Raw genomic sequence first — 16986 nt, 5'->3', positions numbered from 1 at the left:
ATTAAAAATACTGAATATAGAAGTTTAAAATTCTAGTCTTACACAAAAAACCATGGAATATTTGGAAAATAGCTTTTGAAAAGATTAAAGAAAAAGCATTTTTTATAAAAACGGTGATTAAAGACAGAATGCTTAGAAGTTGTAGAAAACTAACCAAACAAACCCAAAGCAATAATTTTGTCAGTCAAGCAGAAAAATGAGTGAAAGAAGTTCAAATTCTTGTATTTTAGTTGCCACCATTAGCTGTATTTAATTAGAAGAATTGAACGGAGCTGCATCTACTTTTCACAAAAAATCTCATCATTAAAGATTTATTTGTGGAATATATTTGCACATAAATACAGGAGCTCAATAAAATGCTGATAAGCAGCAAGCAAGATATTTTCCCAGGGACTTTCTTCTAAGCAGTCTGTGAAGCTAAGTCATAGCAGCAAGTGCCTGCGCTCCCAGAAGAACATTTTTAACTGTTACACATCAAAAAGCTGAAAAGCACATAATTACATTATCAGTATCACAGACTCCCTACCTTTGATTTTTCACTGCTTGTGAAAGAAGTCTCAAAGTCAGTTTAAGTTTTGCCTACGTATCGAGCACTGAAGGATTCCTGTGTAAAATTACATATGGAAAGGATTTCACTGAAAACCAAGAGCGATCATACAGGGCCAAGAATGCTGCCCAGGCTCTAATAAAGTCTTCCAAACACTAGAAGAAACATTTTTTGTTTGGATTTTTTTTTTTCCCTCCAAGCTTCAGAGAATCACAGAAAAAAAACACCAGTGTTTATTTCTCACACATAAATCATGCTGTGTTTATCGGTACGTGCAGCTGACAGGACCCTTCTCCCATGGAAACCAGATGGCACAAGCCACACTGAAATAGCCGGTGTTAGCTGGGTCGGCGAGCCCTGACCCCCGGCATCGGCGAGGAGGAGGAGGAGGAAGGACGGCAGTTTGGCACAGTCAGCCCCCGAGGAGCAGTTGCCATCCCGCCCATGCCTCTGCCAGCAAACTCGGCAGATGTGGGAGCACCAGCTCCCAGCACCTGCATGCACAGAGACGCGTCTTTTCTACGGTGAATCCAGGCCTAATTACTGCTGCCTCCAGCTTGGCAACCTGCTCGGAAAACCTGACACATCTGCCTGGTTCAGCGAGCTCCCGGAGCCCGCACGCTCCTCCACAGTGCCCCCGGGGAGCACGGAGTTTAAAGGCTCGAGACCTCCAGTACATCTAGACCCAATTAACGCAGCAAACTTCACTTTCTCCTACAGCAATTTACTTAGGTTTAACAGAAAAGCTTATCTCCTCGAACGCTGCATAGGTGTCCCTGCACCGCGAGAACGTCACCACAACGCAGGGAGCAAGGGGCTGCCGAGAGGAGCGTGGAGGGCCCTGCTCTCCCTTTTTTAGAAGGAAAAATTCCCATTAACTTCTCTGGAAGCAGGATTGGGCCCAGCGCCCACACATGCTCCGGGTTCCCGAGCCCTTACTCACCACTCACAGTCGGACTCGCAGCCAGCAGCGCGGCAGGAATGTGCCCGGGGTCCGGTCCCGTGCTGTTCCCTGCTGCTCCGGCCGGTGCCGCCAGCACCCCGCCACAGCTGGGCAACAACTGGGTGCGTGGTGCTGGCTGCACGGAACACGGCGCCTGGGCCCTGCGAACGCCGGCCGTCTCTGCCGGCGGGTACAGATAACGGGGACCGGCGGGTCCCAGCAGCTCAGCTCCCCGGGCAGGCTCTCCAGGCCAACCTCAACCTACAGCCACCCAAGCCAGGAGACGTTATTTGTAACGCTTTCAACATTTTGCTTTTCTCTCCCAAATAATACCTGCTCCGAGTTCAAGCCCAAGGCGTGTTTTGCCATGCCAGATGATCTGCGACCGTCTCATGACTTATTACATTGTTATCATCACTAAGCTTAGCAAACAGGGCTGCTAAGTCTATTAATCTTCTGAAACACGGAGTCTGAAACCGTAGAAACAAAACATCTCACTACAAGATACATAAAATGTGGTATAGCGAGATAAGGGGGAAATTCAGTGCGCGCTCTGTTAATTTTTTTCTGTGGCACTGCAAGGAAGACTGACGCACTTTTGTAAGAACCAACCCTGAATGTAACATTACCGACAAGTACGTAAGTGAAAAAAAATCCCTTTTACAACAACAGCCTCCCCCAGGGGCAGACAGTAAGGTACGCTTCCAAGAGGAAAACCTGGACTGTATGCAGAAGTTTAAACTGCCACCTGTAAATTCAAGGAAAGAAGGGATAAAATGAGCCAAATACAGCTGGGCTAGCAATGGAGGGCTATGTGAAAGCTCACTTTTCAAAATGTCAAATGACTAGACATATTTTAACCTGGCTAGTACTTATTTCTTTTTATTGTACGGAAATTCATTCCAATTCAGCCACCAACATACAGCCTGCATATTTATGTCCCAAAATATTTTTCTCTGAAAACAAATATTTGGCATATTTGCCAAAAGCATAAGGTCCTAAGAGCAACACAGGCAGTTGCACACTTTCTGACAGCACTCAAATGAGGGCTGGACGTTGTTTCTCCCCGAGACGTCTTGCCAGCAGCTCCTGGTGGTAGCAGGACTGCAGAAGGACAGACAGACGTGGGGGGCTGAGCTGGCACACGGGCTGGGGAGCACTGCCCGCACCCCTGCGCTGGGTTAACGCTGATTAGATGCTTGGCTTATGGAAATGATAATCTGGCTGCACAAAACTCACAGCCAATTGTGGTTTAGTCAGTCCTGGCTTCCTCGGTTTTCCTGTGCAATCTTTTTACCTTACAAACCTCTGCTGCTATTTCTAATTAATACCAAATAGCAGTTAACCCATTGAAAATTCAAGCTGCATTTAGTGAGAACGTAAGTTAGACTTTAGTGAGGACGGATTTTATCGATTGCAAACTCTGACTTCTTTTCTTTACAGTACATGAAAACAGAGTTTTCCCAGCTATCTAAAATATTTTGAATAAAAATATTCTTTTATAACAACGCAGCATATGCACATAATTTGAAACAGGGACTATTTCACAGGGTAGTAGCTGACAGCAAGTAGACATTTAAAAAAAATAATGGATCCCAGAAGAAAAGCAATTCTCCTGAAACATTGCTGGATTTCATCCCGAGGTCAGCCGGCATCAAACCCTCCCAGAACCCTCAAACAGCCTCGTGTGCATCGACCCGCCCCAGCTCAGCGCTGCTGCTGTTGCTCTCCTGTTGCTTCCACTGAGGCTACGGAAGAAATTTCAGATCAGCCTCAGAGCAGGAAAATTTACTGCTGGTTCTCAATGCACATAACAGCGGTGAACAACATTTGTCACTGGCTTCAGTCTCCAAGCAAAGCAAGGACCGAGACATTCGCCCTGCACAAACTGCTGAAGGTGGAATGGGAAGGGATGACACCGACTGCTTGTGTGACTGCCCTCACCAGGAGCCACGCTTCATTATAAAATGCCATATGCAAAACCTCCACCTCTCGACTCTATGTTAAATGTGTATTTTGTTACCTTGGGACGTATTCAAGTTCCATCACAACTGTGACACAGTTTAAATGGTCCCTTCTCCTTCCTTGCTGTGAACTCTCATTGACGCTAACGGGAATTACAACTGCACATATTCACGGCAGAACAGACTCCAAATGTCACCAAGGATAGCAATAAAAAAACATGCACGTGTTTATCCTTTCAGTAAATAATTAGGGGGTAGTAGGAAGGAAATGTTGTTTACTTTGCTGCATTACTTGGGAAACTAAGTTTACAATATAGAATTGTTAATAAAATAAAATAAAAAATAATCATCATAGGCAACTGCTCTAATCCCTAAGGAACACCAATAGCGGAGACCACCACGCGTGCAGGCAAGGGAAAGCCTGGAGGCTCTGCCCGCGCAGATCTGAAGGCAGGAGTCCCTCAGGAAGCCTTCAATCAAACCCAGCCAGGCTCCGCGCCTCACAGCTGCCAGGTTGCAAAGCACATTCACCAAAGTCCCGGATCTACCCACCCGAGCTTTGCTCGCGCTCCGACACATCTCCAAGCTCTCTGGCAGCACCCGCACGTTTGGGTGCAGGGTTATTCTGCCACCGCTTACAAATGAACGACAGTACAAAACCGGATTATTTCAGGCAACGCCCAATTGCTGACATTAGTGCCCTTCCTTGTTCATACTGGAAAACCGTCATAAAAATATATAAACCACAATCACAGTAAAACTCCTTCTGGACAGGAGTAGTTGCAGGGATTTTTTTGATAAATATTCAGATATAGAAGTCATCCTCTGCATGGACAAACATCATAAAAATACGACAACAAAAGGGAAGAGAACTTTTTTTTGCAGTTTTATCTTAATGAGCTGATCTTTGTTAACAGCAAAATCGCCTCTTCATAGCATTTGCGTTTAAAATGTGCATGAGGCAAAGGAAAACACATATTAAGCCTTTGAAAGTAATGAACAGTTACTGCAAGGCATCTTTTATAATCCAACACGTGTGACTTCCTCGGTGTTAGCGCTGTTGGAAAAATGATGCTCACAGTTTATACACGCGGTTCCTAAGTAGCAATCATCCTCTATTCTGGACATCAAGAGGTGCTAAGGCTCATCCTTCTAATTACAGGCATTCCTCTGTCATTACCACCTCCACATTAAATCTGAAGCAGCAGAATAAAACAAGTACTTAAAGGAAATAAAACCAGAGAGGAAAGTGTATGTTTTAATCTGAACTGGCCACGAGATCATCCACACCACACGTATAAGGACGTTTACTGTGGCCACTTAACCCATCCTGGACAGCATGGTAAAAACCACGCAGCTTTAATGGTCTGTCTCCCCTGGGCAACCAAAATTAAGATCCTTTTGACTGTTTGATGTTTGGTGCGATGCATCACCATCTCCAGGACTTCACGTTTATTTTCCAGTTTCCACTGTACATGGGCTCTAAATTCAGGGAAGTCAGGTTTGGCCCCGACGCAGGGATGCAAAGCGATGCAGCTCGGACACTGCACAAAGGCCACAGAACAGTACATTCACCTCTAAAAATCCCTTGGAGGACAGACTGCAGTGAATGACATTACAGATCCTTCCCAGTAGTATCTTCCCTGCTTATGGAATTTTGGAAAGTAGCATTTTCAGTGCTCCTGAGACATGCAAACTGGACAAGCACCAGAAACCTCCATGCTAAACAGGTTTTAAAAGAAAGCAACAGTAGCACCTGCTACTTTCAAATGCTTGTCAGTGTGTGGTGTTTGTCATGGAGGTGTCTAAAAATGTTACTTCACTCAATGCTTGGCCTCGCTATAGGAAGCGGAATATAGATAAACTCAGTAATTATTACTTGGTAATACTAGAAAATGATGAGCAGCATCTGAGACTTAGTGAAGCAACAAAGTAGTAGAATTCAAAGGTGGACTAATGCAAAACAAAACTGACCTTTCTCTATAGCACACCAAGTCCCGTACCCGCGCACATCTGTACTCCGACAGGCTACATACTATCCACATGCGCTGTTCAGGCGCCTCTACAAGCACTTGCATTGGTTAGTTGTATTTGCCTACATACAACCTGAAACTTACAAACTTCTCTATGTTGTATCTTATTTTATTCAGACTTGTGTGCTTTTGCTGACCATAGTCATTCCTTCTTTTGCTGACCATAACTATCCCTTTGTTTGCTGACTTTATCTTGTCCTTGCACAGTCCTGTCTGCATTAGCTTCCTTCTGATGCAGCCCAGGCCCCTACAAGTCTCCAAAACTGGAAATGAACATCTACATGTAAGGCCTGAAGCAGCTTGGTTCACACTTACTTATTTCTGATTATACTGTTGAACTTCCCAAAGCAGAATGAGCCAAGAGCTAGTCTAAAGTAAAATCAGAATGAACCAAGAACCAGTCTAAAGTAAAATCAGCAAAAACCCCTGAAATTTTTACGTGCCACCACCAGCTGCAGCGGAGGGCTGTGTGCCCAGCGCGGAGCCGCAGCCTTTCCGAGGCGCCCATGCTGCGGCTGCTGCGATGCCGAGGCACCCCAGGAACCTGCACAGCACCCTACTCATCCCCCATGCCAGTATCTCGCTTAGGATTATGCTTTTGCCATCTCCTAAATCTCACCGGGAGGAACTGGGCTGAAGGCCCTCGCAGCACTGTACACTGACCGCAGTGGGTCAGTGAAAGAACAGCTTCTTGGCCCGGACCGCCTCCAGAAAAAAGGCTATTCTGAATTATGATTACTTCCACAATTAGATAATAACATCCCAGAGAAATTTTAAACTAAAATCCTCTGCTTCCACTAATTAAACTGTTTTGTTGATACTCCTGAAGACGGATACCATTCATTGCCTTGTTAATCCACCGGATCTAAAACTCTACGTCATCTGCCACGGGGTGAAGAACGAGGGGCAGGCGTCTGCCCAGGAGGGTCCGAGCCGCAGGCAGGCGTCGGATCCGCTGAACAGGCGCTTTCCCATGTTTGCAGTACGGCTTTCAGCCCAGAAAAACACGAAGCTCGTGCCTAGCCGGCACGTGGCACAGCTGTGCTTCACACCACTTCTGAGACGACGAGCATAAAGGAGGATTTTGTGAGTAAATGAAAAGAAACGACAAAGGCGGGCTGTTCCCACCGCAGGGAACGCCGGCGCTGCGCAGGGGATGTATGGAAACCATACCCTCCACCGCAGCTGAGAGGAGTTCTCACAGGGCAGCTTTGACACCGCTTCCTCACTCAAGTGAATTACAAATTGCTCACATAATGCCCCAATTTTGCCTGTTGATTCAACTGCCTTGTAATACAACAAAGCATCCTTGGACTCAGACCCTTTCCTGCCATTCAAACTAAATTTAATCCAATGACGGCTTTAAGGAAATGTGACAACAAATATGCCTTGTCACTTTCTCATGTATCAGATTAAGGAATCTGTTGCCTGTGTATCTTTGCTCAGTAGCCCGAGTAAATAACTGCACAATCCTGTACTTTTAGGTGTCATGTAAACTAGGCAGACTCCACAATTTCCGTTAAATCATACGTACAACATACAGAGTAGTAAGTTTTCAAAATTTTCTCAAGTCTGGAGGCTAACTAGTTATAAAACTTAGAATGGTCGGTCATCGCCATCGCTTTTCTATTTAAACATCTTTTGTTTTAACTACACCTAAAGAGGTTTTGTAGCTCGGAAGCCCAGCCTTTAAATCCAGGAAAGTCCAATTCCATTTTACAGTGTTCTAGTCTACACCCGATCCGACACGAGCTGAGGACAGCGGTGATGCAGGCCTCACAAAATTTAAATTGCAAAAGCACATGCTGCGACCGCAGAGCTCAGCTCGGCGTGCACCCAGCGTCCCTGTCCCCAAAGACGGGCTGTCGGGGTGCCCCGCTCCCCAAAACACCCCGCGGGCAGCTCTCAGCTCAGCCCACACCGCCCCGTGAGCACACAGACCCCTGACACCCAGCTTTCGGCACTGGTACGTCTCAACCTTCCACATACAGCAGTTTAGTCACCCGTTTCAGTGAAACCGAGGACGCCAAGCCTTTAATTTCTTTTTTATCTACTTTAAGTTGTCATAATATTGTTTCACGTCAGGGTCGGCACCACGCGGGAGCAGACAGCCCGGCGGCAGCCAGCGATCCACCGCAGCCTCCCAGTGCCCGACCTCAGGCTCTCGCCCTCCAACTCCCCCTGCAGCAGCAAGTACCATCAGCTAATTAGTCACGATGCAAATTATTTCCTTGCTGCCACTTTGGAACTCGTTGTCATTCCATCAGAACCTTTTCTCTGTAGTTACAGAAGACAGAGTCCAGTTATTTATTCAGTTTTGTTATTCATTACTCACATCCCTCTCTCCTGCCCATTACATCCCTTCATTAAACCTGCTCTCACACTTTCACCACCTCTACTTCGTCACCTGTGTCTTTCTGCTAGTGCCATGTTTTGCAGCATGTATTCCCCCCCCCAAACAAAATGAGCAAAATAGAGAATTTCTTTCTAAACGAATCATGCATTTTTCTAAAATAACCATTTTATGCAGATGACATCCCTGCATTTTTCTCTTCCGCTATACTAAGATCTTAACAAACTGACTTGCTTGCAGTAACAAGGTGCAAAACAAAGTTCTGAATCGAAGAACTTCCTCTAAAAAAAAAAACAAACAAACAGGGAAAGCTCCATTTCCACCCAGTTAATGTAGAAACTCCCGCGGGGCCGGGCAGCACGGCGAGTGCGCATCACGGCAGGATTTCTGCTCGACACCGCGATGGGCGCGCACCCGGCTGGCGAGTCCCTCTGAAGTTACCGTCTTCTCCAAACAAAAATTTAAAAAAAAAAAAAAAAAAAAAAATCTCACCTCAACCACTGCGCTTTTTTCTTTTTTTTTTTTTTTTCGGCGCACCCCCATCTCCCGGCCCCCGGGGCGGGAAGCCCCGGCACAGCGGCCCGAGCCCCGCCCGGCCCAGGAGCGGCCTCAGCCCCGCGGTCCCGGGCCGGGCCCCCCCCCCCCGGCCCCGTTCCCCCTTAGGCCGCCGCCCGGGGGAGGCCGCGGGGCCGGGCCGGGCCGGGCCGGGGGAGGCCGCGGGGCCGGGTAGCGGCCCCCGGGCACCTGCAGCCGCCCCCCCGGGACTCACCTCTGGCCGGCCCGCGGGGCGGGCGGGCGGCCCTGCCCGGGCACGGCGGTGGCGGCCCGGCCCGGTCAGCGGCTCATGCTGACAGCGCGGCGGGCGGGAGGCGGCGGCAGCGGCCCGGGCTCCCCGCGCCGGCCCCGGCTTCCGCCGCCGCCTCCCGCCCCGCCCGGAAGCGCGGCCCCACGGGCAGCCCCGGGCCCAGGCCCCAGGCCCCGCTTACCTAAGCCAGGCGCAGCCTCCGCGATCCGGGCGACACAAAACCGAGGGAAAGGTGACGAGCGGAGGCGTCGCGGGCTGCCCTCCCCCGGGGACTCGCCTCCCTCATCCTCCCCGCGGCGGCGCGGCCCGGCGCCTCATGAGTCACGGTGCCCGAGCCCCAGCACACGTGCCCGGCCCCGCCGCCGCCGCCTCCGGTTTCGGAAAAGGAAAGGAGGAAAAAAAAAAAAAAGGAAAAAAAAAAAAAAAAAAAAGCCAAGCGCGGGGTGGGGGGGAGGGAAGCGAGTGGAAAATGTCTCTGGCGAAACAGCTCTGCTGAGGCCTGTGCCACGAGGCCCTCAGCGCGGGCGTCCTCAAACTGTGTTATCCATCATAATGTGATTTTCCAGACCCTCCCCCCCAAAAAAATGCTTTTCCTCTAACGAGGCAATAGTTCTGATCTTCTTTCCAGAGCGGGCACAAAGACCGCACTTTCTTCCCATTTCCCACTCGCTCTTTATGTGGCGACTCGAGCAACTCGAGCGTCTCACAAACGGGTGGTTTTAACCCGTGTGGTCCCAACGAGGCCAGCCTGGAGGCCCGTGGGGTCCCCGGGGAGCTGCGCTGTCCGGCGTGGGGCGCCACGGGGCACCTGCACCAGGGTGCATGGCCGGCACCCACCCACCACTGCGGTGGCCGGGCATGGCCCCAAGCCAAAGAGACGGTGCCCATCCCCGAGGCGTCGGTCCAGCCGTGGCGGTGACACCGACGGGAGCCGTACGGAAAAAAGAGCTGCAATGGCACGGATGGGTCAGGCACCACCTCAACGTGTTCCCATGCGGGACGCTTGCATCTTGGGGCCACGCGAAGGGATCTTGACAACACGGCACTAACCTACGGGACAGAAAAGGAGAAGGACATACGCCTAAATACACCTAAATAGGCCGGGGGTTGCCGGGGGACACGTGGGGTCCAGTCCCGCCAGGACGCAGGAAGCAGGATGGGAGCTCCAGGAACGGTGTGGGGGACGAAAGGATGGAAAGAACTGGAAAGCCCCTGCCAATGCCAAGACTGGAGGAAGCACAGCAACGATCTTCCAAGATTTAAGGACACTGTAAAGAGCAGGGAACAATCTTGTCTCTGTATTTATGGTGGTGAGGACAAGAAGATGGGCTTAAACTGCAGGGAGAGAGATTCAGGCTGGACTTAAAGGAAAAAAAAGGACTGACAAGGGTACTAAATCAAGGTTAGATACTCGTCTCGAGGAGTGATTTAGGTACACTCCATCCTGCCTGGGGCAAAGGAATGGATTAAGTGACCTTTTGTGGTCCCTCTTCTAGCTCTTTCTTCCTCTGACCCTGCCGAGGTTTACTCTTTTTGATCTATACTTCTTTTTTATAGTGTGCAGTCTGTACCATCCCTGAGGCTCACAATATACCTCTTACATTGTTAATTCTTTTTTCTTTTTTTTTCTGCCATTTGCTGTGAAAGAGTCCTGTGCGTTTGAAAACTATGTTCTTCAGTTCTCTATATTTTACAATTTAAAAAAATCAGTGGCAGGGTTCTCTGGCTTCATCTTTCAGTATCAAAGCAGCAGTTGTGTCTTAGCCAAGCTCACACCCAAACCCTACAAATATTTGCACCGATTCCAGGAGACATTTTGCTCAGTATTTTTTCCAAGTATTATGTCATATGAAGCAACAGTTTATCGATAAGGCTGAGTATATTTCAATGTATATTTCAATGCATATACACATACGTTTTAAAAAAAAAATCAATTATTCTCTTTTCCCTTAAACTTTTAGTTTTATTTTCTGTTTTCTTCCATAGGGAACAATTCAAAGAACTGTCACCTTATGGCGAGGGCACCAACAGTTTCTGTTCCGCCCTGGTCCCCGTTACCAAGTGTAACGGCAGGCCAGTTACTCAAGACAAGGAAATCCCTTTTTCCCCCCTCGGCGCAGGCTCTGCCCCAGCAGCTCCTGCAGGCGCCGAAGCCCAGGCTGATGCCCGGCCCCCAGCTCGCAGGTATCTCGGCACCAGGTTGCCGGATGACTGGCACAGCTAGCCACAGCTGCCGGCCGCCAGCGCCGCGCTCCCGCCTCTCCACAGGAATGACGGATAGCACAGGGAGCCACCACAGAGGCTTTAATCGCTCCTCAGGTTGGAGAGCGTTATAAAATGAACATGTCAAACACTCGCAGCTCCGCCTCCATTGAGCTTCCTCCTCGCTTTGGTTGGGAAAATTGAGAGCCATCGAATAAATGAGTGATTATCTCCAGTATCAGGAGTGTAACTTGCTTGTGTTAAACATCTCTACCAACACAGACACCTTGTTCCAACTTTATTTTTTCTACCAAACACACTGCGGGTTATAGGCCTGCTAGAACTTTCTCCTTCCATCTTCTCCCTCTCGTGCCTCTCTTTTCCCCCCAGATCTTGTAATTGTGTTTATAACTCTGAGCATCACTTGTTACCCACACCTAGTTGTTCCGGAATACGTTTATTTTTACTTTACAAATGAAAAAAAAATCAGTGCTAAAATGGCATCTCCACTGCAGTTGAATGCTACTTTTATTCATTTATAGATACTGAGCTTCTGTTGACTTCTGAAATTTCAAACGATCGCTCAGCATTACATCTGCCACATCCTTCAGTCTGTAACAGAATAAGCCAAGCCACTTCGCTGTTTGCTTTGAAATTTATTAGGCTTGGAGACTAGAAGAAACTTGCCTTTAAATTTGCCTTTTTCCTTAATCTGTACTTGGGGCTGAACTAAGCAGAGTTATGTTTTGTGAAATGAGGTGATAACTGCTTTTCAGCTTTAATGAATAATTCCTCACTTTACTTTGGGAGACAAATAATATTACTTGCTCAAGAGATCTGAACTCCAGCTGTTTCCTTCTTAAGGCGTTTTGTTCTATTATATAGCCTGGCATGAATATAATTAACTTTTATTTCTGTGTCTAATCACACCCTGCAACAGACCCTGCAGCACTTCTGAACCCACAGGGAGAGGTGGGAGGCCTTGAGCATCCCCCCTCGGGAGCTGCCCAGACTGAGCAGCCTCAGGGAGCACCCGAGTGCCAAGTGCCCAAGGAAGCTTTCTGATATTTTCTGCTTATCTTTTTTGGCTTTTTTATAGAAACTAGAGACTGAAAGAACATAAAGAAACATCCATTTTTCTTTCAGGAAAATATGCCATGAATTTACACTTCTGTTTCCAAGAAGCTTAATTCAGATCAGTATAAAATTCATGACGATTGGTATCCCATCGTATTTTTATTTGCCTGACTTACATGGCTTTGCCTGTCATTATATAAAGCAGCAGCGGTACAGATGCACTGCTCAGATAACTTCAGCATTGGTTGCACACGCCTTGATAGTCTCTGGGAACGAGCATTGTAATGGATCATTTGTTGCTCTTCCTGTTTCTGTTCTATCACAAAGAAATACGTGAGGCCGTTTCCTCTCTACATCAGGACGCTGGGCATTTTCAAGGCAGTTGTTCCGGTCACAATGTTTTCTGTACAAACTCCTCACTGCCCAGATTTCTCCTAAATAGCTTCAGTAGGCCAGTGTCTGCACAGATGATCTTTTTTACACACAGAGCTAGCTTTAAAAAAAACCTGGTATCTGAACTGTGCCTCCTCGTCCTGCCTCGGCAGCGGCCGCAGAGCGGGTACGCGAGTGCCGAGATGCCCGCGGCTGCACCGCTAGAGTGGCGGCTCCCTCCCCAGCCCCCCACCCCTGGTTTAGAGGCCTTGCTCCACAGCCGTTATTTGGTGGCACTGGTAATTAGGTTTATTTAGTTTCGTTTTCCCGGCAAGTCCATTTTCACATGACAGCACACAGTGACCTGCCTGCTGGGCTTGGTGCTTGCTGCCTGTGCTGGCAGCAGCCCTGCCAGCCTCTCCTGCCTCCCCTACCAGCCCTGCCTCTTCTGCCAGCCCTGCCAGCCTCCCCTGCCTCCTCTGGCAGCCCTGCCAGCCTCCCCTGCCAGCCCTGCCTCTTCTGCCAGCCCTGCAGCCTCCCCTGCCTCTTCTGCCAGCCCTGCCAGCCTCCCCTGCCATCCCCGCCAGGCTTTTCTTCTGGTGCCGGCTCCTGCCAGGAGCCCTGCTCAAACTCTTCCCTTCTTTGACCAGGTACAGTTCCAGTTTGCCTTATTGCTGCGTTTGTGCCCTGTTCACCTGCGATGTCATGTCTCACTACATCCTAAAAGGGAATGTGTTCTATTTCACGTAGGTTTATGGAGGTTACAGGGGATAAACCCCAGAGCACGGATGCCAAGCACAAGCTCTGCAGTAATAAGATGTCCAGGCAGGGCACAGTAAAGAGGAAATGATAAGGAAATCTCAGATCCAGGGTCTCCCAGATTATCATCTGATAATGAGAACAATCACCATCTGGGAGACCAAACAAGGCAATGGACTAATTACCTTCCAGCAGAGCAAGATAAAGAAATATGTCATTGTACACTTAGCTTCATATGCCATTCAAACAAAAAGACTTAAATTAGGAGATGAGGGAAAAGAGAAACAAGTTGTGTACAGAGAAAGTATCTGGAGAGACATTTTATGTTTTAGAGTCACTGTGTGTTATTACAATTGGAGCAAAAAAGAGGAACTCTCTTGGCTGAGCCCTGGCTTAAGTGAAGCAAGAGCCTGACCTCTGAAAATTGTGCAAGGGTTGCCTGCCCTTCCCTCCGAAACCCAGCGAGGAAGGCTGCAGGGCCAGCAATGGCCCAGCCCCAGCTGGCAGGAGCCCCGCAAGCACAGCAGTGGCACACCGACATGTCCTGAGTGCCTGATGTCAGGGTGGCTGCTGGCATCCTCTTCACAGCTACACCTCAGGCAGAATAAAAGCGCTTTCCACCTCAGTTCCTACTTCAAAATGATCTGGAGGGAAAAGTTTGAAAGGAAAACTCTGAGCGATAGGTCATGCTGTAACAGGCATGGCATTAGGGACATAGGTGAAAATATATTTAAATTTTCTCTTTGTCATTACAAATGTGATGAGTACTCTTCAAGATGACTGAAGTCTGCAGGATTAAGAAGCCTGTATCATGGAAGCCTTATAAATCATTTCTAGCCCTCCCTCAGAGATGGGTTTCTTAAGCCATTCGGTATGGGCAGGAGAAGGTAACCTGTGATGCACGAACCAACTCGGCAACCGTCTTTCAATCGTTAACTCCATCAAAGCAGCCACCCTGGCTGCCTGCTGCCTCCCCATGTGGCCGCAGGGGCCCTATAGAGTCCTGGTGCCTATCGAGGGGCAGGTGCATGCGGCGGGGGGGTGCAAACTGATGCCCACACAGCCCCGAGCACCAGAGCCTCCAGCTTGGCTTGCACCAGCACTCTACTTCAGACCCCAACTCCTGCTTGAGTGAGGTGGTTCTTCTTTTGCTGAAGAAGAACAACCAAAAAAAGTCAGCTAAGAACCTAACTGGATTCAGAATGAGCTGAAAACGTCCCCAGACTCCAGCCAGCTGTGTAGCTGGTGCTGGGTGAGGGCAGCTGGGGCCAACGCCCAGCATGTTCCCCGCTGGCACCGCACCAGTGCCCGCAGTACCCCGGGGCTGGCACAGGCATGAAACGCTTTGTTCAGCTGTGTGCCCGAAAGCAAAGCTTCTCCCCTTAGTAACTCAGCACGTAAAGGGAAGTAGCTTAGCGAGCCGTGGTCTCCTCAGCAGTCTGTTCCCGACCCACTGCCCATCTCCCCCCGTCAGGGGGTGTCGGGCGCTGCCGTACCCCGGCCTGCTGAACAGGCGAGTAAAAACCACAGCGCAAACCCCTCCAGCTTGAGGTATGTCTTACTGAAGGCAGATACACAGTTACTGCAAACACAGGCGCAACACACGTACAACCCTGGAGAAGCTATTCGCTTCCTTAGGCTCTTATTTGTTCAGCACTCATGAAACTGAAGTTCCCCAGGAAGGTCTGACATGAAAAGTCAGTCTCGCCGACAAAGCAAGCGATCATTACACCTCTCCTAGCACAGGAGGTGTAACGGACTTCCGCTCCCGCCTTGCAGCGACATGGAGGCCATCGCTGTCGCACTACGGTGCTAAAAGATATTTTCTTTCTGTTTTAATTATATTATCTGGACGTGCATTTCAGTAAAGAGAAAGTACACATTTCAGACTTGGTCCTTCCACTGGATTGCCCTTTTATTTTAAAGCCTCCTGCAACTATTAAGTGATAGTATTTTTGTTTAAAAGCAATAAAATACTTAAAATCTTTACTAGTCCCCAAGCAAAATCCACACTGCTAATTTCACTGGAAATAATCATTACATATGCTACATTTTTTGCACTTTCTGTAAAGATTTGTTTTTATTGTATTTATCTGTAAAGGTTTGATCTTTATTGCCCTCCATTTTGGGCTGGAGCCCAGCCGGCAGTGCCGGGATCCACTCAAACCTCTGCAGGGAGCAGCGTGGCTGCTCAGGCTGGGCGGACCCTGCAGGAGATCCAACATCGTATTTAATCACCGAAAACCGGCGGGTCGTTCGCCGGCAGCCATGTATTTCACGGCAGGAAGCCGAGGGCTCACTCTCAGGGGATTAATGTCATTTTAATTTCCCGTGGGCTTTACCAACGGCTCCCAGGGAAGCCGGAGTGGGGCCAGGGAGCGATGCTCTGGGGACAGGCACCCACCCGCCTCACCCAGGGCCAGAGGGGACCCCCACACTTGGTCCCCGTTGAGGAACACACCCAAATTGCAGCACAGCTACGGCGCTGGTGCCACGGTGCCGGCGGCGGCCCCGTCCCCACTCCACCAACAGCACAAACTGCTAAACCGACTCATGGGGCTCTCGTAAGCACGAGAAAATCTTTCTCTCAACTTTTCCAGCGGAGAAAGTACCATGGGAGATTAACTGACAAAATGATAGTAAAAACAGAAGAAAAAAGAAAAAAGCACCCACTAGTGCCAGGGGGGCTGAATCCCATGCTGGGTTTGTGCCGCGTGTGCCTGGGAGGGGGTCGGGGCTCGCTCAGGGTCCCGGAGCAGCTTCACACCACAAGCGCGCCATGGAGGCTCTGCTTTGAAACCTGACTGCTGCATTCAGAATTGCTGAGTTTTGTGACTTACACTTTGCATAACAAAACTTTACATTTAGTGCTCAATTCTTTAATGTATTATTTAAATCTTCCCTAACTTATCTCAAGATAGCAAGACCTATACGCCAAAGTAGGAACAATGAAACACAGACATAATAAAACAGTTTAGCTTCCTGAACAACTTACCGTAACCCACCAAACAACTCTACGCTACTCTGCTGCAAATTTGCACGGCCAGCACGGGCCACAAAGTGGGGTAAAAAGCGTAATTCTTACCTGGGGGCCTCCTGCGCGGGTGCATCGGAGCGTGCTGCAGTGCTCTGGCAGCGCAGCCACCGCCTCCTCCAGCAGTGCGCGGGGCTGAATTACAACATGCTTTTTTTGCAACAGCGGGATGGTGGCCTAGCGAGGGGGGAAACGGTGAAAGGCCAGAAGAATTATGCTTTCCAAACCCCATAGGTCTAAGGATGTGAAATTAAGCTATTTGCAGTAGCATACAGCAGTAACCATGGCGACAGGCTGTGGTTTGCATATATATTTTCTTAAAGAAGCAAAATTTACTTTCAGCTAATAAAAAAAGAGACGCAAGGGGAAGTGCTTTTGCATCGCAGCCACATCTCGAGTTGCAGCGTGGCTCGCTGAGGGGGAAGCTCGCCTCTCAAACGCACGTTTTGAAATGCACCGGTTGAAGACGTCGCTGCTGCGACCCGCTAATCTGCCCGTGGGCATCTGGTGGGGGAGCCGGGTTCAGGCCATCACCCACCATCCCTGGAATCGGGGCGATGGTTGGGGCGGTGCCCCCGGGGCTCCCTTCCTGCTGCGAGCTGCAGATAACGGCGGCCAGGCCGGCACTGTCGCCGGCAGCGCCCACAGCACGGCTGGCCTCACCGATCAGAGACATTTAGGCTCATTTTTGTTACTTCTGCTGCGGCCGCCGCCATCTCCGGTCTTCCTGGGCGAGCAACAGCCCTTCCGCCTGAAGGCCTGCAGAGCTAGAGCTTGCTCGAAACATCCCTTGCTCAACCCAGGGAGGGAACTGCTATCCTCCTCAGCTTCCCCAGGCACTGCCAGCCTTGGTAAAACCACAGAGCAGCTCACGGGCCGTGGCAGCACCTCGGCTGC

General features: G+C 49.4%; 1 protein-coding gene across 15 annotated transcripts in view; it reads right to left on the bottom strand.

Moving 5' to 3' along the window:
- MBNL1 (muscleblind like splicing regulator 1) overlaps positions 1–16358 on the bottom strand; it is a 104074-nt gene extending 87716 nt beyond the window's left edge. For 2 of the 15 annotated variants that reach the window (XM_074878348.1, XM_074878353.1), the window contains exon 1: positions 8827–8986. Coding sequence is in view for 1 of the 15 variants with exons in the window: in XM_074878351.1 (XP_074734452.1) it covers positions 1824–1859 (36 nt within the window). In the remaining 14 variants the exon portion in view is untranslated. Of the gene's footprint in view, positions 1–1490; positions 1797–1823; positions 1945–8609; positions 8732–8826; positions 8996–16140 lie in introns of those variants that run through there. The other 13 variants (XM_074878343.1, XM_074878356.1, XM_074878352.1 and 10 more) reach the window with 13 other exon arrangements.
- Positions 16359–16986: the final 628 nt, after the last annotated feature.

This window comes from Strix uralensis, chromosome 9, assembly GCF_047716275.1.
Source record: "Strix uralensis isolate ZFMK-TIS-50842 chromosome 9, bStrUra1, whole genome shotgun sequence".
NCBI classification, from domain to species: domain Eukaryota; kingdom Metazoa; phylum Chordata; class Aves; order Strigiformes; family Strigidae; genus Strix; species Strix uralensis.
Note: the sequence above shows the minus strand (reverse complement) of the source record. Positions and strands in the feature narration are given on the sequence as shown.